Below are 19,481 nucleotides of genomic sequence, written 5' to 3' on the forward strand. Positions count from 1 at the left end.
TACAAACCCCATTTCCATATGAGTTGGGAAATTGTGTTAGATGTAAAAATAAACAGAATACAATGATTTGCAAATCCTTTTCAACCCATATTCAGTTGAATATGCTACAAAGACAAGATATTTGACATTCAAACTCATAAAATTTATTTTTTTTTGCATATAATAATTAACTTAGAATTTCTTGGCTGCAACACGTGCCAAAGTAGTTGGGAAAGGGCATGTTCACCACTGTGTTACATCACCTTTTCTTTTAACAAGACTCAATAAACGTCTGGTCCGGATGACACGATGTCGAATATTTCCAAAAACAATTTGAAATTTGGACTCGTCAGACCACAGAACACTTTTCCACTTTGCATCAGTCCATCTTAGATGATCTCAGGCCCAGAGAAGCCGGCGGCGTTTCTGGATGTTGTTGATAAACGGCTTTCGCGTTGCATAGTAGAGCTTTAACTTGCACTTACAGATGTAGCAACAAACTGTAGTTACTGACAGTGGTTTTATGAAGTGTTCCTGAGCCCATGTGGTGATATCCTTTAGAGATTGATGTCGGTTTTTAATACAGTGCCGTCTGAGGGATCGAAGGTCACGGTCATTCAATGTTGGTTTCCGGCCATGCTGCTTACGTGGAGTGATTTCTCCAGCTTCTCTGAACCTTTTGATGATATTATGGAGCGTAGATGTTGAAATCCCTAAATTTCTTGCAATTGCACTTTGAGAAACGTTGTTCTTAAACTGTTGGACTATTTGCTCACGCAGTTGTGGACAAAGGGGTGTACCTCGCCCCATCCTTTCTTGTGAAAGACTGAGCATTTTTTGGGAAGCTGTTTTTATACCCAATCATGGCACCCACCTGTTCCCAATTAACCTGCTTACCTGTGGGATGTTCCAAATAAGTGTTTGATGAGCATTCCTCAATTTTATCAGTATTTATTGCCACCTTTCCCAACTTCTTTGTCACGTGTTGCTGGCATCAAATTCTAAAGTTAATTTTTATTTGCAAAAAAAAAGTTTATCAGTTTGAACATCAAATATGTTGTCTTTGTAGCATATTCAACTGAATATGGGTTGAAAATGATTTGCAAGTCATTGTTTCTTACAGGACCGGAATGTGTCTGTCGTGTTGGGTCGAGGGCCGCAAATGTCGCCGTCGTCTAATTTGCATAAGCGTCTAATCTGCAAAATTCAGTTTGGTTACAAAAAGCAGAATTGTGATGCCATGCGACAAGCTGCACGGACAGTCCCGTTATCATGTGTTTAAAACATTTTTTGTAGCCACCAAATTAAATTGTGGTGGGCCGCCACAAATGAAAGTGGGGCAAACACTGCACGGACTAAATAATAATAGTCTATCCTTCCATTTTCTACCGCTTGTCCCTTTCTCAGCTGCACTCGGGTGGTAGGCGGGGTACACCCTGGACAAGTCGCCACCTCATCACAGGGCCAACACAGATAGACAGACAACATTCACACACTAGGGACCATTTAGTGTTGCCAATCAACCTATCCCCAGGTGCATGTCTTTGGAAGTGGGAGGGGCCTATCCCCAGGTGCATGTCTTTGGAGGTGGGAGGGGCCTAAACCCAGGTGCATGTCTTTGGAGGTGGGAGGGGCCTATCCCCAGGTGCATGTCTTTGGAAGTGGGAGGGACATATCCCCAGGTGCATGTCTTTGGAGGTGGGAGGAAGTAGCCGGAGGGAACCCACGCAGTCACGGGGAGAACATGCAAACTCCACACACAAAGATCCCGAGCCCGGGATTGAACCAGGACTACTCAGGACCTTTGTATTGTGAGGCAGATGCACTAAACCCTGTACCACCGTGCTGCCCTAAATAAATAAATAAATAATTTAAAAATATCCATCCATCCATCCAATTTTTACCGCTTAATCCCTTTGGGGTCGCGGGGGGCGCTGGTGCTTATCTCAGCTACAATCGGGCGGAAGGCGGGGTACACCCTGGACAAATCGCCACCTCATCGCAGATATAAAAAAAAATATATATATATAATTACAAATAATAATACTAATAATAATGCTAACTCTAATAAGCCTAAGTTAGTGTGTGTCAAGTAGCAAGTTGCTTTGATAATAAACAGAGCATCTCCAATAATACCCAGTGTATGTATTTATGATTTTTATACGTTCATGTTTCTCCATCAGGTCAACACGTTGCAGAACTGGCTGGCCGAGTTCAACATGTGGGCCCCGGCCGTCGAGTCCCTGCCACCAAATAGCGACCCCAGCCTGGTGAGGCCTCGCACCTTCAAGGTTCACATCCTCAACGACGAACACAAGTGAGTATCGATAAAAATCTACTTGTCTATTTGGAATTTATTTAAAAAAAAAGTATGACATTTTCAAAGTTGGCGCCTTTTACTCTAATTACTTCCAAACAGGAACTGCTTTTTTTTTTTAAACCCAGCTCACTCTTGACCTGCCATCTGTTGCTTCTAGGCCAGGCTTGGGCAATTATTTTGACTCGGGGGCCACGTTTAGAGGAAAAAATGTGTCTGGGGCCGGGATATTTATTTTTAGGAACACTAATACAAAACCTCACAATAATGTCTGATTTAATGCTAAAACATGTTATGACAGACCGCCTTAAAAAAACTTAATTGAATTCTACATTTTTCTATGAAGGATAAAACACTGAATATTGACAAAATATGAATGTCACACCACTTTTCCATCGACATAGTTTACGATCAAGTGAAACGCAACAAAAAAGCAACAAACAGTGAAATATGAACGCGAAGGGTACAAAATAAACCCACCTACAATTTGATATATCTGATACATCACTAAGTTTTAGAACAGGACTGGGCAATTATTTTGACTCGGGGGCCACGTTTAGAGGAAAAAATGTGTCTGGGGCCGATATATCTATTTTTAGGAACACTAAAAAAAAATCTCAAAATAATGTCTGATTGAATGCTAAAAACGTTATGACAGACCGACTTCAAAAAGTTAATGGAATTTTTCATTTTTCTATAAACGATAAAACACTGAACACATCATAATGGCAGCTACACTTTCCATCTTAAAGATCTAAAAAGAATTATTTGGGAATGTCCTGCAGGCCAGATTGAAAAGCTTAGCGGGCTGCATGTGGCCCCCTCTGGCCAACATATGAAATAACAAAGTGTGTGTCAAAATTTGAAGTGCTCCCCCTCTGGCCAACATATGAAATAACAAAGTGTGTGTAAAAATTTTAAGTGCTCCCCCTCTGGCCAATATATGAAATAACAAAGTGTGTGTAAAAATTTTAAGTGCTCCCCCTCTGGTCAACATATGAAATAACAAGTATGTGTAAAAATTTGAAGTGCTCCCCCTTTGGTCAACATATGAAATAACAAGTGTGTGTAAAAATTTGAAGTGCTCCCCCTCTGGTCAACATATGTAAAAACAAGTGTGTGTAAAAAATTTAAGTGCTCCCCATCTGGTCAACATATGAAATAACAAGTGTGTGTCAAAATTTGAAGTGCTCCCCCTCTAGTCAACATATGAAATAACAAAGTGTGTTTAGAAAAATTTAAGTGCTCCCCCTCTGGTCAACATATGAAATAAGTATGTGTAAAAATTTGAAGTGCTCCCCCTCTGGCCAACATATGAAATAACAAGTGTGTGTAAAAATTTGGAGTGCTCCCCTTCTGGCCAACATATGAAATAACAAAGTGTGTGTAAAAATTTGAAGTGCTCCCCCTCTGTTCAACATATTAAATAACAAGTGTGTGTAAAAAAAATTGAAGTGTTCCCCCTTTGGTCAACGTATGAAATAACAAAGTGTGTGTAAAAATTTGAAGTGCTCCCCACCTGGTCAACATATGAAATAACAAGTGTGTGTAAAAATTTGAAGTGCTCCCCCTCTGGTCAACATGTTAAATAACAAGTGTGTGTAAAAAAAATTGAAGTGGTCCCCCTTTGGTCAACATATGAAATAACAAAGTGTGTGTAAAAAATTTGAAGTGCTCCCCCTCTGGTCAACATATGAAATAACAAGTGTGTGTAAAAATTTGCAGTGCTCCCCCTCTGGCCAACATATGTAAAAACAAGTGTGTGTAAAAAATTTAAGTGCTCCCCATCTGGCCAACATATGAAATAACAAGTGTGTGTAAAAATTTGAAGTGCTCCCCTTCTGGCCAACATATGAAATAACAAAGTGTGTGTAAAAATTTTAAGTGCTCCCCATCTGGTCAACATATGAAATAACAAGTATGTGTAAAAATTTGAAGTGCTCCCCTTTGGTCAACATATGAAATAACAAGTGTGTGTAAGAAATTGAAATGCGCCCCTCTGGTCAAATATAATTAAAAAAAAATAATAAATAGCTGAGATAGGCACCAGAGCCCCCTGCGTCTCCCAAAGGGAATAAGCGGTAGAAAATGGATGGATGTAAATAAATATATATATAGACATACTGTAATAACGAAGTAAATACTAAAGATTAAAAACCAATTTCACAAAAAAAATCAAACCAAGAGCAGTCTTTTTTTCGCAATCTGTCGAATTTTTCCATATAAAATTGGGAACAATTTCTCATATTCTTTCTGTTTCTGTAATATTGCAATATTTTCCAGCAAAATTATTACTTTTTATGTAAAATGGTGACATTTGCCACATACTTAACTTTAATAAAATTCTGACTTTTATCACAATGTCGCCAATTTTGTTGTTGTTCTTGTAAGATAGTTACATTTTTTAAGTAAAATTCCGATTATTGTTATATTGCCAACATTTTAAAGTGTTCTTCTAAGATCTTTTCATAAAATTTCCCAAAAATATTCAGTTTTTCTTGTCAAATTTTGACTGTTACTGAGTAAAATTCCAACTTTTATCATAATATTGCACAAATGTCCAGTTTTTCTTGTAAAATTGTGACTTGCGTTGAGTAAAACTCTGACTTTTATTATAATACTGCCAAAATTCTAAGTACCATCCATCCATTTTTCTACCGCTCGTCTCTTTTGGGGTTGCGGTGGGTGCTGGAGCCTATCTCAGCTGCATTCGGACATAAGGCGGTGTACACCCTGGACAAGTCGCCACCTCATCACAGAAAATTTAAATTTTTTCTTGTTGAAAATTGTGAACCTTTATTTTGGTGAAATTCCAACAAATTTTTCAGGACAAACTTTTTTATATTTTCATAGTGTGTACATATTATTAATGTTGTAAATACAAATCTTTATATATCTAGAAAGGGTGGTACTGAAGAGGTTGGCATTTTTCTGAGGTTTCAAGAAGGAAACAAATATGTAAGATATTAGTAGATGTAAAGCAGGGGTGTCCAAACTTTTTCCACTGAGGGCCGCACACTGAAAAATCAAAGCAAGCGGGGGCCATTTTCATATTTTTTATTTAAAAAATCAATGCAATATATGTATAAAAAATATACATTTAGGCCTCCACTCAGTTATGGTCCCGAGACCCCAAAGGGTTTTGGTCAAAAAAAATATTAAAAATGTGTCATTATTCAATATAACTATTTTCATTATTATTCAACTTTTAAATCTCTAGATCAACATTAGGGGAACAAATGATAAAAACACAAAATATGCAATATTTTCATCCTATAACTTTTTTAGGTGGAATATTTGAGATTATATAATATAATTTTGGATTTTGATTCATTATTATTTTTGGAGCAATGACACTTAAAAACAAAATAATTGGGGATCCAAAAGTGTCCTAAAGCAGTGGTTCTCAACCTTTTTTCAGTGATGTACCCCCTGTGAATATTCTTTTAGTTCAAGTACCCCCTAATCAGAGCAAATAGTTTTTGGTTGAAAAAAAGAGATAAAGAAGTAAAATACAGCACTATGTCATCAGTTTCTGATTTATTAAATTGTATAACAGTGCAAAATATTGCTCATTTGTAGTGGTCTTTCTTGAACTATTTGGAAAAAAAGATATAAAAGTAACTAAAAACTTGTTGAAAAATAAAAATGTGATTCAATTATAAATAAAGATTTCTACACATAGAAGTAATCATCAACTTAAAGTGCCCTCTTTGGGGATTGTAATAGAGATCCATCTGGATTCATCAACTTCATTCTAAACATTTCTTCACAAAAAAATAAATCTTTAACATCAATATTTATGGAACATGTCCACAAAAAATCTAGCTGTCAACACTGAATATTGCATTGTTGTATTTTTTTCCACAGTTTATGAACTTACATTCATATTTTGTTGAAGAATTATCCAATGAATATACTTAGAAAGGATTTCTGAATTGTTTCTATTTTTAGAGTATTTTCAAAAAAATCTCACATACCCCTTGGCATACCTTCAAGTACCTCCATTTGAGAACCACTGTCCTAAAGTGTTAAAAAATAAATAATACAGCTTACTTTTAGCACAATAATCTCAAGATCAACTTCAGATATATCCGTCAATTTTAAGTTTTATTGTTGTTTGTTTTTTGTTTGTTTGTTTTAGGCCCTTCTTAAAAAAAAAACAGCTCCGTTTTTTTATATGGCAAAACACAAAATATGCAACATTTTCCCCCAAAAAATATCTCAAAGTGGAATATTTAATGTTAAGTAATTGAAGCCTTGAATAGGTCAATAATTCAAAATGACATTGATTTTGATTCATTATTTTTTTTTTAAAGAAAGAAACAGCCTGCATGGCAGCTTTGAGTAATTAAAGCATTGCAACATTTGCTCTTTTATATCGCTTTTTATGTTTTTAATTTTTTTCAAGTGCCATCCATCCATTTTCTACCGCTTATTCCCTTTCGGGGTCGCGGGGGGGGCGCTGGCGCCTTTCTCAGCTACAATTGGGCGGAAGGCAGGGTACACCCTGGACAAGTCGCCACCTCATCGCAGGGCCAACACAGATAGACAGACAACATTCACACTCACATTCACACATTAGGGCCAATTTAGTGTTGCCAATCAACAATTGTATTTTTAAAATGTGCCACAAATGGCCCCCGAGCCGCACTTTGGACATCCCTGTAGTACATGGGTGTCCAACTCTGGCCCACGGGCCATATTTGCCCCGCCGTGTAATTTCACTTGGCCCTTGAGGCAATATCAAATTAACATTAGAGCTGGCCCGCCGCAGTAACACCGCATTCACCGCTAATACTCTTACTTGCCAACCCTCTCGACTCCCTAAGTTCAGTGCCCCTCCCAAATTTCATCCGGGACAACAATATTTGGGGTGGGCTTTAAAGGAACTGCCTTTGGCGTTCTCTACAACCTGTCTCCACGTCCGCTTTTCCTCCATACAAACAGCGTCACATAATATATGCGGCTTATACACACACACAAGTGAATGCAAAGCATACTTACTCAATAGCCATACAGGTCACACTGAGGGTGGCCGTATAAACAACTTTCAATCAATCAATCAATCAATGTTTACTTATATAGCCCTAAATCACTAGTGTCTCAAAGGGCTGCACAAACCACTACGACATCCTCGGTAGGCCCACATAAGGGCAAGGAAAACTCACACCCAGTGGGACATCGGTGACAATGATGACTATGAGAACCTTGGAGAGGAGGAAAGCAATGGATGTCGAGCGGGTCTAACATGATACTGTGAAAGTTCAATCCATAATGGATCCAACACAGTCGCAAGAGTCCAGTCCAAAGCGGATCCAAGACAGCAGCGAGAGTCCCGTTCACAGCGGAGCCAGCAGGAAACCATCCCAAGCGGAGGCGGATCAGCAGCGCAAAGATGTCCCCAGCCGATACACAGGCAAGCAGTATATGGCCACCGGATCGGACCGGACCCCCTCCACAAGGGAGAGTGGGACGTAGGAGAAAAAGAAAAGAAACGGCAGATCAACTGGTCTAAAAAGGGAGTCTATTTAAAGGCTAGAGTATACAAATGAGTTTTAAGGTGAGACTTAAATGCTTCTACTGAGGTGGCATCTCGAACTGAGGTGGCATTCCAGAGTACTGGAGCCCGAAATGAAAACGCTCTATAGCCCGCAGACTTTTTTTGGGCTTTGGGAATCACTAATAAGCCGGAGTCCTTTGAAGGCAGATTACTTGCCGGGACATATGGTACAATACAATCGGCAAGATAGGATGGAGCTAGACCGTGTAGTATTTTATACGTAAGTAGTAAAACCTTAAAGTCACATCTTAAGTGCACAGGAAGCCAGTGCTGGTGAGCCAGTATAGGTATATATGTATGTATATATGTATATAAAGGTATATACAGTATAGGTATATATGTATGTATATATGTATATAAAGGTATATACAGTACAGGCGTAATGTGATCAAACTTTCTTGTTCTTGTCAAAAGTCTAGCAGCCGCATTTTGTACCAACTGTAATCTTTTAATGCTAGACATGGGGAGACCCGAAAATAAAACGTTACAGTAATCGAGGCGAGACGTAACAAACGCATGGATAATGATTTCAGCGTCTTTAGTGGACAGAATGGAGCGAGTTTTAGCGATATTACGGAGATGAAAGAAGGCCGTTTTAGTAACGCTTTTAACTTTAACACTGTTACAAATATGCGCCACACTGTGAACCCACACCAAACAAGAATGACTCATTTCAGGAGAACATCCGCACCGCAACACAACATAAACACAACAGAGCCAATACCCAGAACGCCTTGCAGCACTAAGTCTTCCGGGACGCTACAACCTACACCCCCCCCCCGCTATCACCAAACCCCATCCACCTCAACCCCACCGCCGAAAAAAGGCATTCAAATTTTATTTAAATTTTATTATATATGCCATTGCTATTTTTAAATTATTAGTATTATTTGAAACTGGATTTTGCATGTCACTATAAAGTTATATAAGCCTTGCTTGTTCAATATTCAATGCAAAACTTGTTTGGGTCCCTTTTAAAAGGTTCATTTGTTCAAGCTTGGCCCACAGCTTTGTTCGGTTTTAAATGTTGGCCCACTCTCTATTTGACTTTGACACCCCTGATGTAAATGTAAAGGTTCTTAAAGGAAACATTATGAGACTTAAGTAAATATTTCTGTCCCCCCCCTGTGGTGCCCAGGAACACAACATCCAGGGCCAAGGTGGTGGAGAACTGGGCCCGGGATGGCGGCGTTCTCCTCATGGGCTACGAGATGTACCGCCTCCTGTCGCTTAAGAAGAACTTTGTGTCCGGGAGAAAGAAGAAGAGCAAGAAAACCGCGGGCCCCGTCGTCATCGACCTGGTCGAAGAGGACCGCCAGCAGAAACTGCTCAAAGGTCGGATCGAATAAAAACTGAATGGAGTTGTTTTTGTTTATGTTAAATAGAAGGTCATCCTTCTCTAGGTATCGAGAGAGCCTTGGCCCGGCCCGGTCCAGACGTGGTGATCTGCGACGAGGGCCATCGCATTAAGAACTGCCACGCCAGCACCTCTCAGGCCCTGAAGAACATCAGAACCAAACGCAGAGTGGTGCTGACCGGTTATCCTCTGCAGAACAACCTGATGGAGTACTGGTGCATGGTGGACTTTGTACGGCCGGACTTTCTTGGTAAATAACTTTTACTTTTCCTGCTCTGGATTTTTCTACACTAGACTCTCAAGACTCCACCCTCTTTTTTTAGTATTTAGCATTAAATATGTATGGTTACCATTAGAGATGTCCGATAATGGCTTTTCTGCCGATATTGTCCAACTCTTAATTACCGATTCTGATATCAACCGATACCGATATATACAGTCGTGGAATTAACGCATTATTATGTTTAAATTATGCATTAAACATGCCAACATGGCACTGCCATATTTATTATGAAAGTCACAAAGTGCATTATTTTTTTTTTAACATGCCTCAAAACACCAGCTTAGGAATTTGGGACATGCTCTCCCTGAGAGAGCAAGAGGTGGTTGAGGTGGGCGGGGTTTAGGGTGTCGGGGTAGCGGGGTGGTGTATAATGTAGCGTCCCGGAAGAGTTAGTGCTGCAAGGGTTTCGGGGTATTTATGTACATAGTGGGTCTAACATAATAGGGAGAGTCCAGTCCATTGTGGATCCAACAAAAAAATGAGAGTCCAGTCCATAGTGGATCGAACATCATAGTGAGAGTCCAGTCCACAGTGGGTCTAACTTAAAAGTGAGAGTTCAGCCCATAGTGGATCTAACATAATAGTGAGAGTCCAATCCATAGTGGGTCTAACAAAATATTGTGAAAGTCCAATCCATAGTGGATCTAACATATTAGTGAGAGTCCAGTCCATAGTGGATCTAACATAACATTGTGAAAGTCCAGTCCATTGTGGATCCAACATAAGAGTGAGAGTCCAGTCCATAGTGGATCTAACATAATAGTGAAAGTCCAGTCAGTAGTGGATCTAACAAAATACTGAGAGTCCAGTCCATAGTGGATCTAACATATTAGTGAGAGTCCACTCCATAGTGGGTCTAACCAAATATTGTGAGAAAGTCCAGTCCATAGTGGATCCAACATAATAGTGAGACTCCAGTCCATAGTGGATCTAACATAATAGGGAGAGTCCAGTCCATAGTGGATCCAACATAATAGTGAGAGTCCAGTCCATAGTGGACCTAACATAATAGTGAGAGTCCAGTCCATAGTGGATCTACATAAAAGTGAGAGTCCAGTCCATAGTGGGTTTACATAATATTGTGAAAGTCCAGTCCATAGTGGATCTAACATAATAGTGAGAGTACAGTCCAGAGTGGATCTAACATAATATTATGAAAGTCCAGTCCATTGTGGATCCAACATAAGAGTGAGAGTCCAGTCCATAGTGGATCTAACATAATAGTGAAAGTCCAGTCCATAGTGGATCTAACAAAATACTGAGAGTCCAGTCCATAGTGGATCTAACATATTAGTGAGAGTCCACTCCATAGTGGGTCTAACCAAATATTGTGAGAAAGTCCAGTCCATAGTGGATCCAACATAATAGTGAGAGTCCATTCCATAGTGGATCTAACATAATAGTGAGAATCCAGTCCATAGTGGACCTAACATAATAGTGAGAGTCCAGTCCATAGTGGATCTACATAAAAGTGAGAGTCCAGTCCATAGTGGATCTACATAAAAGTGAGAGTCCAGTCCATAGTGGGTTTACATAATATTGTGAAAGTCCAGTCCAGAGTGGATCTAACATAATAGTGAGAGTACAGTCCAGAGTGGATCTAACATAATAGTGAGAGTCCAGTCCATAGTGGATCCAACATAATATTATGAAAGTCCAGTCCATTGTGGATCCAACATAAGAGTGAGAGTCCAGTCCATAGTGGATCTAACATAATAGTGAAAGTCCAGTCCATAGTGGATCTAACAAAATACTGAAAGTCCAGTCCATAGTGGATCTAACATATTAGTGAGAGTCCACTCCATAGTGGGTCTAACCAAATATTGTGAGAAAGTCCAGTCCATAGTGGATCCAACATAATAGTGAGACTCCAGTCCATTGTGGATCTAACATAATAGTGAGAGTCCAGTCCATAGTGGATCTAACATAATAGTGAGATTCCAGTCCATAGTGGATCTAACATAATAGTGAGAGTCCAGTCCATAGTGGATCTAACATAATAGTGAGAGTCCAGTCCATAGTGGATCTAACATAATAGTGAGAGTCCAGTCCATAGTGGATCTAACATATTAGTGAGAGTCCACTCCATAGTGGGTCTAACCAAATATTGTGAGAAAGTCCAGTCCATAGTGGATCCAACATAATAGTGAGACTCCAGTCCATAGTGGATCTAACATAATAGGGAGAGTCCAGTCCATAGTGGATCCAACATAATAGTGAGAGTCCAGTCCATAGTGGACCTAACATAATAGTGAGAGTCCAGTCCATAGTGGATCTACATAAAAGTGAGAGTCCAGTCCATAGTGGGTTTACATAATATTGTGAAAGTCCAGTCCAGAGTGGATCTAACATAATAGTGAGAGTACAGTCCAGAGTGGATCTAACATAATAGTGAGAGTCCAGTCCATAGTGGATCTAACATAATATTATGAAAGTCCAGTCCATTGTGGATCCAACATAAGAGTGAGAGTCCAGTCCATAGTGGATCTAACATAATAGTGAAAGTCCAGTCCATAGTGGATCTAACAAAATACTGAGAGTCCAGTCCATAGTGGATCTAACATATTAGTGAGAGTCCACTCCATAGTGGGTCTAACCAAATATTGTGAGAAAGTCCAGTCCATAGTGGATCCAACATAATAGTGAGAGTCCAGTCCATAGTGGATCCAACATAATAGTGAGAGTCCATTCCATAGTGGATCTAACATAATAGTGAGAATCCAGTCCATAGTGGACCTAACATAATAGTGAGAGTCCAGTCCATAGTGGATCTACATAAAAGTGAGAGTCCAGTCCATAGTGGATCTACATAAAAGTGAGAGTCCAGTCCATAGTGGGTTTACATAATATTGTGAAAGTCCAGTCCAGAGTGGATCTAACATAATAGTGAGAGTCCAGTCCATAGTGGATCTAACATAATATTATGAAAGTCCAGTCCATTGTGGATCCAACATAAGAGTGAGAGTCCAGTCCATAGTGGATCTAACATAATAGTGAAAGTCCAGTCCATAGTGGATCTAACAAAATACTGAAAGTCCAGTCCATAGTGGATCTAACATATTAGTGAGAGTCCACTCCATAGTGGGTCTAACCAAATATTGTGAGAAAGTCCAGTCCATAGTGGATCCAACATAATAGTGAGACTCCAGTCCATAGTGGATCTAACATAATAGTGAGAGTCCAGTCCATAGTGGATCTAACATAATAGTGAGATTCCAGTCCATAGTGGATCTAACATAATAGTGAGAGTCCAGTCCATAGTGGATCTAATATAATAGTGAGAGTCCAGTCCATAGTGGATCCAACATAATAGTGAGACTCCAGTCCATAGTGGATCTAACATAATAGTGAGAGTCCAGTCCATAGTGGATCTAACATAATAGTGAGAGTCCAGTCCATAGTGGATCTAACATAGGGGTTGAATAATTTTGTCAATGAGATATTAAGAAAAATGACACGGTTTGGTATGTTACAAAATTAAATTGTAATTCAAGTTGCATTTGTCTATTTGACACATCTTTATTTGATATGACTATAAACAAAATACGGAATAAATGTCCAACTTGCTAAAACACCAAAATTGTGTGGGTGTTGAATACATTTGATCACAACTGTAGTTTGTGTATAATTGTTGTTGGAGCGCCAAAGCAGCCAAACTAGGTCAAATGTGCTTTCTTTTTTTTTCTGTTCGTTGTCTAACTGTTTGTTGTTTTTTGTGCAGGCACGCGCCAAGAGTTCAGTAACATGTTCGAGCGTCCCATTCTGAACGGGCAGTGTGTGGACAGCACGCCGCAGGACATCCAGCTGATGAGGTACCGGAGCCATGTTCTGCACAGCCTGCTGGAGGGCTTCGTACAGAGGTGAGGAACCACACGCTGCACCACTTCCCAAAATACTCATCTTTCTGCAAAGCCTGAAAAAAAGAAAGATATTAATTATATTTGCATGTCAAAAATAGTTGTTGTTGTTTTAATCCAGTAGATGGCGCATTAATGCCTCAAAATCAAACACTTTTATGTTAATATACTAAACAGATGTTTATTGGGATAAAGTAAATATCTGTTCAGTATTTTAAAGACCTACTGAAATGAGATTTTCTTATTTAAACGGGGATAGCAGGTCCATTCTATGTGTCATACTTCATCATTTCGCGATATTGCCATATTTTTGCTGAAAGGATTTAGTAGAGAACATCGACGATAAAGTTCGAAACTGGAGAAAAGCCCTGCCTCTAACCCAGGGGTGTCAAACTCAAATACAGAGTGGGACAAAATGTAAAACTGAACAAAGCCGCGGGCCAAGGTTGAACAAATGAACCTTTTAATAGGGACCCAAACAAGTTTTGCATTGAATATTGAACAAGCGAGACTTATATAACTTTATAGTGACATGCAAAATATAGTTTCAAATAATACTAATAATTTAAAAATAGCAATGGCATATCAAATCAAATTTAAATACAAATTGAATGCCTCTTTTCCATTTGCAGCCTTCTCAGGTAAATATCAAAATAAACTTTTCCCACAGGCTAATAATAAATGTTTATATTGTAGCGTCCGGGAAGAGGTAGTGCTGCAAGGGGTTCTGTGTATTTGTTCTGTTGTTTTTATGTTGTGTTACAGTGCGGATGTTCTCCCGAAATTTGCTTGTCGTTCTCGTTTAGTGTTGGTTCACAGTGTGGCGCATATTTGTAACAGTCTTAAAGTTGTTTATACGGCCACCCTCAGTGTGACCTGTATGGCTGTTGACCAGGTATGCCTTGCATTAGCGTGTGTGTGTGTGTGTGTGTGTGTGTGTGTGTGTGTATGTGTGTGTGTGTGTGTGTGTGTAAAAGCCACATATATCATGTGACTAGGCCGGCACGCTGTTTTTACGTAGGAAAAGCGGACGTGACGAAAGGTTTTAGAGCAATGGTCCCCAACCACCGGGCCGCGGCCCGATTGGTACCGGGCCGCAGAAGAATTTTTTATAAAAAATAAAAATAAAAATGTCTCTTTTTTTTTTTTTTTTTTTCTATTAAATCAACATAAAAACACAATATACACTTACAAATAGTGCACCAACCACAAAAAACTCCCTTTTTCATGACAAAGAAGAAAAGAAAAAAAAAAGGATGTTAATATTTCATCATTGATATATAAACTATCAGACTGCGTGGTCGCTAGTAGTGGCTTTCAGTAGGCCTTTAACATAAAAGTGTTTAATGGTGAAGCATTAAAAGCCCTAAAATGCAATGGGTCCATCAGACCCACAAACGCTGTCTGAGTAGTTTAAAAAAAAAAGAAAGAAAAAAAGAACCACAAACATATACATTTAAAATTCTAGTAGCCTTAAAGGGGAACATTATCACAATTTCAAAAGGGTTAAAAACAATAAAAATCAGTTCCCAGTGGCTTGTTGTATTTTTTTTTTCAAAATTTTACCAGTCTCGAAATATCCCTAAAGAAAACTTTAAAGTGCCTTATTTTCGCTATCTTCGAAACCACTATCCATTTCCCTGTGACGTCATACAGTGCTGCCAATACAAACAACATGGCGGTTACCACAGCAAGATATAGCGACATTAGCTCGGATTCAGACTCGGATTTCAGCGGTTTAAGCGATTCAACAGATTACGCATGTATTGAAACAGATGGTTGGAGTATGGAGGCAGGTAGCAAAAACGAAATTGAAGAAGAAATTGAAGCTATTGAGCGAATAGCTATTGACGCTATTCGGCCATAGCGTGGGTGTACCTAATGAAGTGGCCCATAGCATGGCTGCGTTATTAGCATCGCCGGTAAAATGTGCGGACCAAACGATCAGGACTTTCGCATCTTGTGACACTGGAGCAACTTAAATCCGTCGATTGGTAAGTGTTTGTTTCGCGTTAAATGTGGGTATCTAGTTTCAAGTGTACATACAGCTAGCGTAAATAGCATGTTAGCATCGATTAGCGTAGCATGTTAGCATCGATTAGCTGGCAGTCATGCCGTGACCAAATATGTCTGATTAGCACATAAGTCAACAACATCAACAAAACTCACCTTTGTGATTTCGTTGACTTTATCGTTGCAAATGCATCTGCAGGTTATCCATACATCCCTGTGCCATGTCTGTCTTAGCATCGCCGGTAAAATGTGCGGACCAAACGATCAGGAATTTCGCATCTTGTGACAGTGAAGCAACTTAAGTCCGTCGATTGGTAAGTGTTTGTTTCGCATTAAATGTGGGCATCTAGTTTCAAATGTACATACAGCTAGCGTAAATAGCATGTTAGCATCAATTAGCATAGCATGTTAGCATCGATTAGCTGGCAGTCATGCCGTGACCAAATATGTCTGATTAGCACATAAGTCAACAACATCAACAAAACTCACCTTTGTGATTTCGTATCGTTGCAAATGCATCTGCAGGTTATCCATACATCTCTGTGCCATGTCTGTCTTAGCACCGCCGGTAAATAGCATGTTAGCATCGATTAGCATAGCATTTTAGCATCGATTAGCTGGCAGTCATGCCGTGACCAAATATGTCTGATTAGCACATAAGTCAACAACATCGACAAAACTCACCTTTGTGATTTCGTCGACTTAATCGTTGCAAATGCATCTGCAGGTTATCCATACATCTCTGTGCCATGTCTGTCTTAGCATCGCCGGTAAAATGTGCGGACCAAACGATCAGGAATTTCGCATCTTGTGACAATGAAGCAACTTAAGTCCGTCGATTGGTAAGTGTTTGTTTCGCATTAAATGTGGGCATCTAGTTTCAAATGTACATACAGCTAGCGTAAATAGCATGTTAGCATCGATTAGCGTAGCATGTTAGCATCGATTAGCTGGCAGTAATGCCGTGACCAAATATGTCTGATTAGCACATAAGTCAACAACATCAACAAAACTCACCTTTGTGATTTCGTATCGTTGCAAATGCATCTGCAGGTTATCCATACATCTCTGTGCCATGTCTGTTTTAGCACCGCCGGTAAATAGCATGTTAGCATCGATTAGCATAGCATTTTAGCATCGATTAGCTGGCAGTCATGCCGCGACCAAATATGTCTGATTAGCACGTAAGTCAACAACATCAACAAAACTCACTTTTGTGATTTCGTTGACTTAATCGTTGCAAATGCATCTGCAGGTTATCCATACATCTCTGTGCCATGTCTGCTTTAGCACCGCCGGTAAATAGCATGTTAGCATCGACTAGCGTAGCATTTTAGCATCGATTAGCTGGCAATCATGCCGTGACCAAATATGTCTGATTAGCACATAAGTCAACAACATCAACAAAACTCACCTTTGTGATTTCGTTGACTTTATCGTTGCAAATGCATCTGCAGGTTATCCATACATCTCTGCGCCATGTCTGTCTTAGCATCGCCGGTAAAATGTGCGGACCAAACGATCAGGAATTTCGCATCTTGTGACAATGAAGCAACTTAAGTCCGTCGATTGGTAAGTGTTTGTTTCGCATTAAATGTGGGCATCTAGTTTCAAATGTACATACAGCTAGCGTAAATAGCATGTTAGCATCGATTAGCGTAGCATGTTAGCATCGATTAGCTGGCAGTCATGCCGTGACCAAATATGTCTGATTAGCACATAAGTCAACAACATCAACAAAACTCACCTTTGTGATTTCGTATCGTTGCAAATGCATCTGCAGGTTATCCATACATCTCCGTGCCATGTCTGTCTTAGCATCGCCGGTTAAATGTGCGGACCAAACGATCAGGAATTTCGCATCTTGTGACAATGAAGCAACTTAAGTCCGTCGATTGGTAAGTGTTTGTTTGGCATTAAATGTGGGCATCTAGTTTCAAATGTACATACAGCTAGCGTAAATAGCATGTTAGCATCAATTAGCATAGCATGTTAGCATCGATTAGCTGGCAGTCATGCCGTGACCAAATATGTCTGATTAGCACATAAGTCAACAACATCAACAAAACTCACCTTTGTGATTTCGTTGACTTAATGGTTGCAAATGCATCTGCAGGTTATCCATACATCTCTGTGCCATGTCTGTCTTAGCATCGCCGGTAAAATGTGGAGACACTCTGGCACATTCAATGGGGGTCTGGCGGCAGATTTCTTGCCAGTGGTGCAACTTGAATCCCTCCCTGTTAGTGTTGTTACACCCTCCGACAACACACCGACGAGGCATGATGTCTCCAAGGTTCCAAAAAATAGTCGAAAAAACGGAAAATAACAGAGCTGAGACCCGGTGTTTGTAATGTGAAAATTAAAATGGCGGGTGTGTTACCTCGGTGACGTCACGTTCTGACGTCATCGCTACAAGACCGATAAACAGAAAGGCGTTTAATTCGCCAAAATTCACCCATTTAGAGTTCGGAAATCGGTTTAAAAAATATATGGTCTTTTTTCTGCACCATCAAGGTATATATTGATGCTTACATAGGTCTGCTGATAATGTTCCCCTTTAAAAGACAGGGAATCTCAATGTATTTTTTTATATTTTTAAATCTTTTCAAATGAATATATGATGTCTCCATCCGTCCTAGACGAGGCCACGACGTGCTGAAGGACCAGCTGCCCTCCAAGCAGGAGCACGTGATCCTGGTGCGTCTGTCTCCGCTGCAGAGGGCGCTCTACACCGAGTTCATGAACCGCTTTAAAGAGGCGGGAAACTCTGGCTGGCTCAGCCTCAACCCGCTCAAGGCCTTCTGCGTGTGCTGCAAGGTAAAGAGACGAGAAAAAGGATATTTAAGCGTTAAGACGTGTTTCTAGTATAGTACAGGGGTAGGGAACCTATGGCTCTAGAGCCAGATGTGGCTCTTTTGATGACTGCATCTTGGCTCTCGGATAAGTCTGAGCGGACATTGCTTAACATGATAAGTAATGAATGATTCCACTTGTAATCACAGTGTTAAAAATATTTTATGTTCAAGAAGTCGCGTTAATGGTAAGAAGTCATTTATTTATTATTGGTTAATGTTGGACTTGCCCTCCTGGGGCTTCTTCAGACCACCAAGCACCGACATGAGAGCCTGTTTTATGGTAAAATATTGTTTTGTTTTTTCAATTAGTCCCTCAGTTGCTTTCCAGCAATTGTCTTTTTCTATTTCGTCCTCACTCGCGCTCTGGCTCCAGCCCCAACCCCGTCTCTCCTCCTGGCTGCTGCCTATGTCGCTGATTTCGAGGTTGGTTCCTGGCAACATCCCACTTTGCTGCAGGCCCGCAGGCCACGCCCCCTCCACAGTTAGCTTCAGAATAACAATGTTATTACAAAGAATAAGAGACCTATTATACTCTGGAAATATTGGTCTTACTTAAAAATGCACGTGTTTAGTATTATATGGCTCTTGGGGAAATGATGAGAGTCCAGTCCATAGTGGATCTAGCATATTAGAGAGAGTCCAGTCCGTAGTGGATCCAACATAATAGTGAGAGTCCAGTACATAGTAGATTTAACATAATAGTGAGAGTCCAGTCCATAGTGGATCTAACATAGTAGTGAGAGTCCAGTCCATAGCGGATCTAACATAATAGTGACAGTCCAGTCCATAGTGGATCTAACATAATAGTGAGAGTCCAGTCCGTAGTGGATCCAACATAATAGTGAGAGTCCAGTCCGTAGTGGATCTAACATATTAGTGAGAGTCCAGTCCATAGTTGATCTAACATAATAGTGTAAGAGTCCAGTCCATAGTGGATCTAACATAATAGTGAGAGTCTAGTCCATAGTGGATCTAACATGATAGTGAGAGTCCAGTCCGTAGTGGATCTAACATATTAGTGAGAGTCCAGTCCATAGTGGATCTAACATAACAGTGAGAGTCCAGTCCATAGTTGATCTAACATAATAGTGTAAGAGTCCAGTCCATAGTGGATCTAACATAATAGTGAGAGTCTAGTCCATAGTGGATCTAACATAATAATGAGAGTCCAGTCCATAGTGGATCTAACATAATAGTGAGAGTCCAGTCCATAGTGGATCTAGCATATTAGAGAGAGTCCAGTCCGTAGTGGAT

The 19,481-nt window shown here is 39.9% G+C and overlaps 1 protein-coding gene across 3 annotated transcripts in view; it reads left to right on the forward strand.

Annotated features, from left to right (window-relative positions):
• LOC133555233 (helicase ARIP4-like) overlaps positions 1–19,481 on the forward strand; it is a 176,182-nt gene that overhangs the window by 126,887 nt on the left and 29,814 nt on the right. For all 3 annotated transcript variants that reach the window (XM_061904836.1, XM_061904838.1, XM_061904837.1), the window contains 5 exons: positions 2,163–2,296; positions 8,998–9,194; positions 9,263–9,466; positions 13,221–13,359; positions 18,012–18,189. In XM_061904836.1, coding sequence (XP_061760820.1) covers positions 2,163–2,296; positions 8,998–9,194; positions 9,263–9,466; positions 13,221–13,359; positions 18,012–18,189 — 852 coding nt within the window. The remainder of the gene's footprint in view (positions 1–2,162; positions 2,297–8,997; positions 9,195–9,262; positions 9,467–13,220; positions 13,360–18,011; positions 18,190–19,481) is intronic.

This window comes from Nerophis ophidion, linkage group LG06 (assembly GCF_033978795.1).
Source record: "Nerophis ophidion isolate RoL-2023_Sa linkage group LG06, RoL_Noph_v1.0, whole genome shotgun sequence".
NCBI lineage: Eukaryota > Metazoa > Chordata > Actinopteri > Syngnathiformes > Syngnathidae > Nerophis > Nerophis ophidion.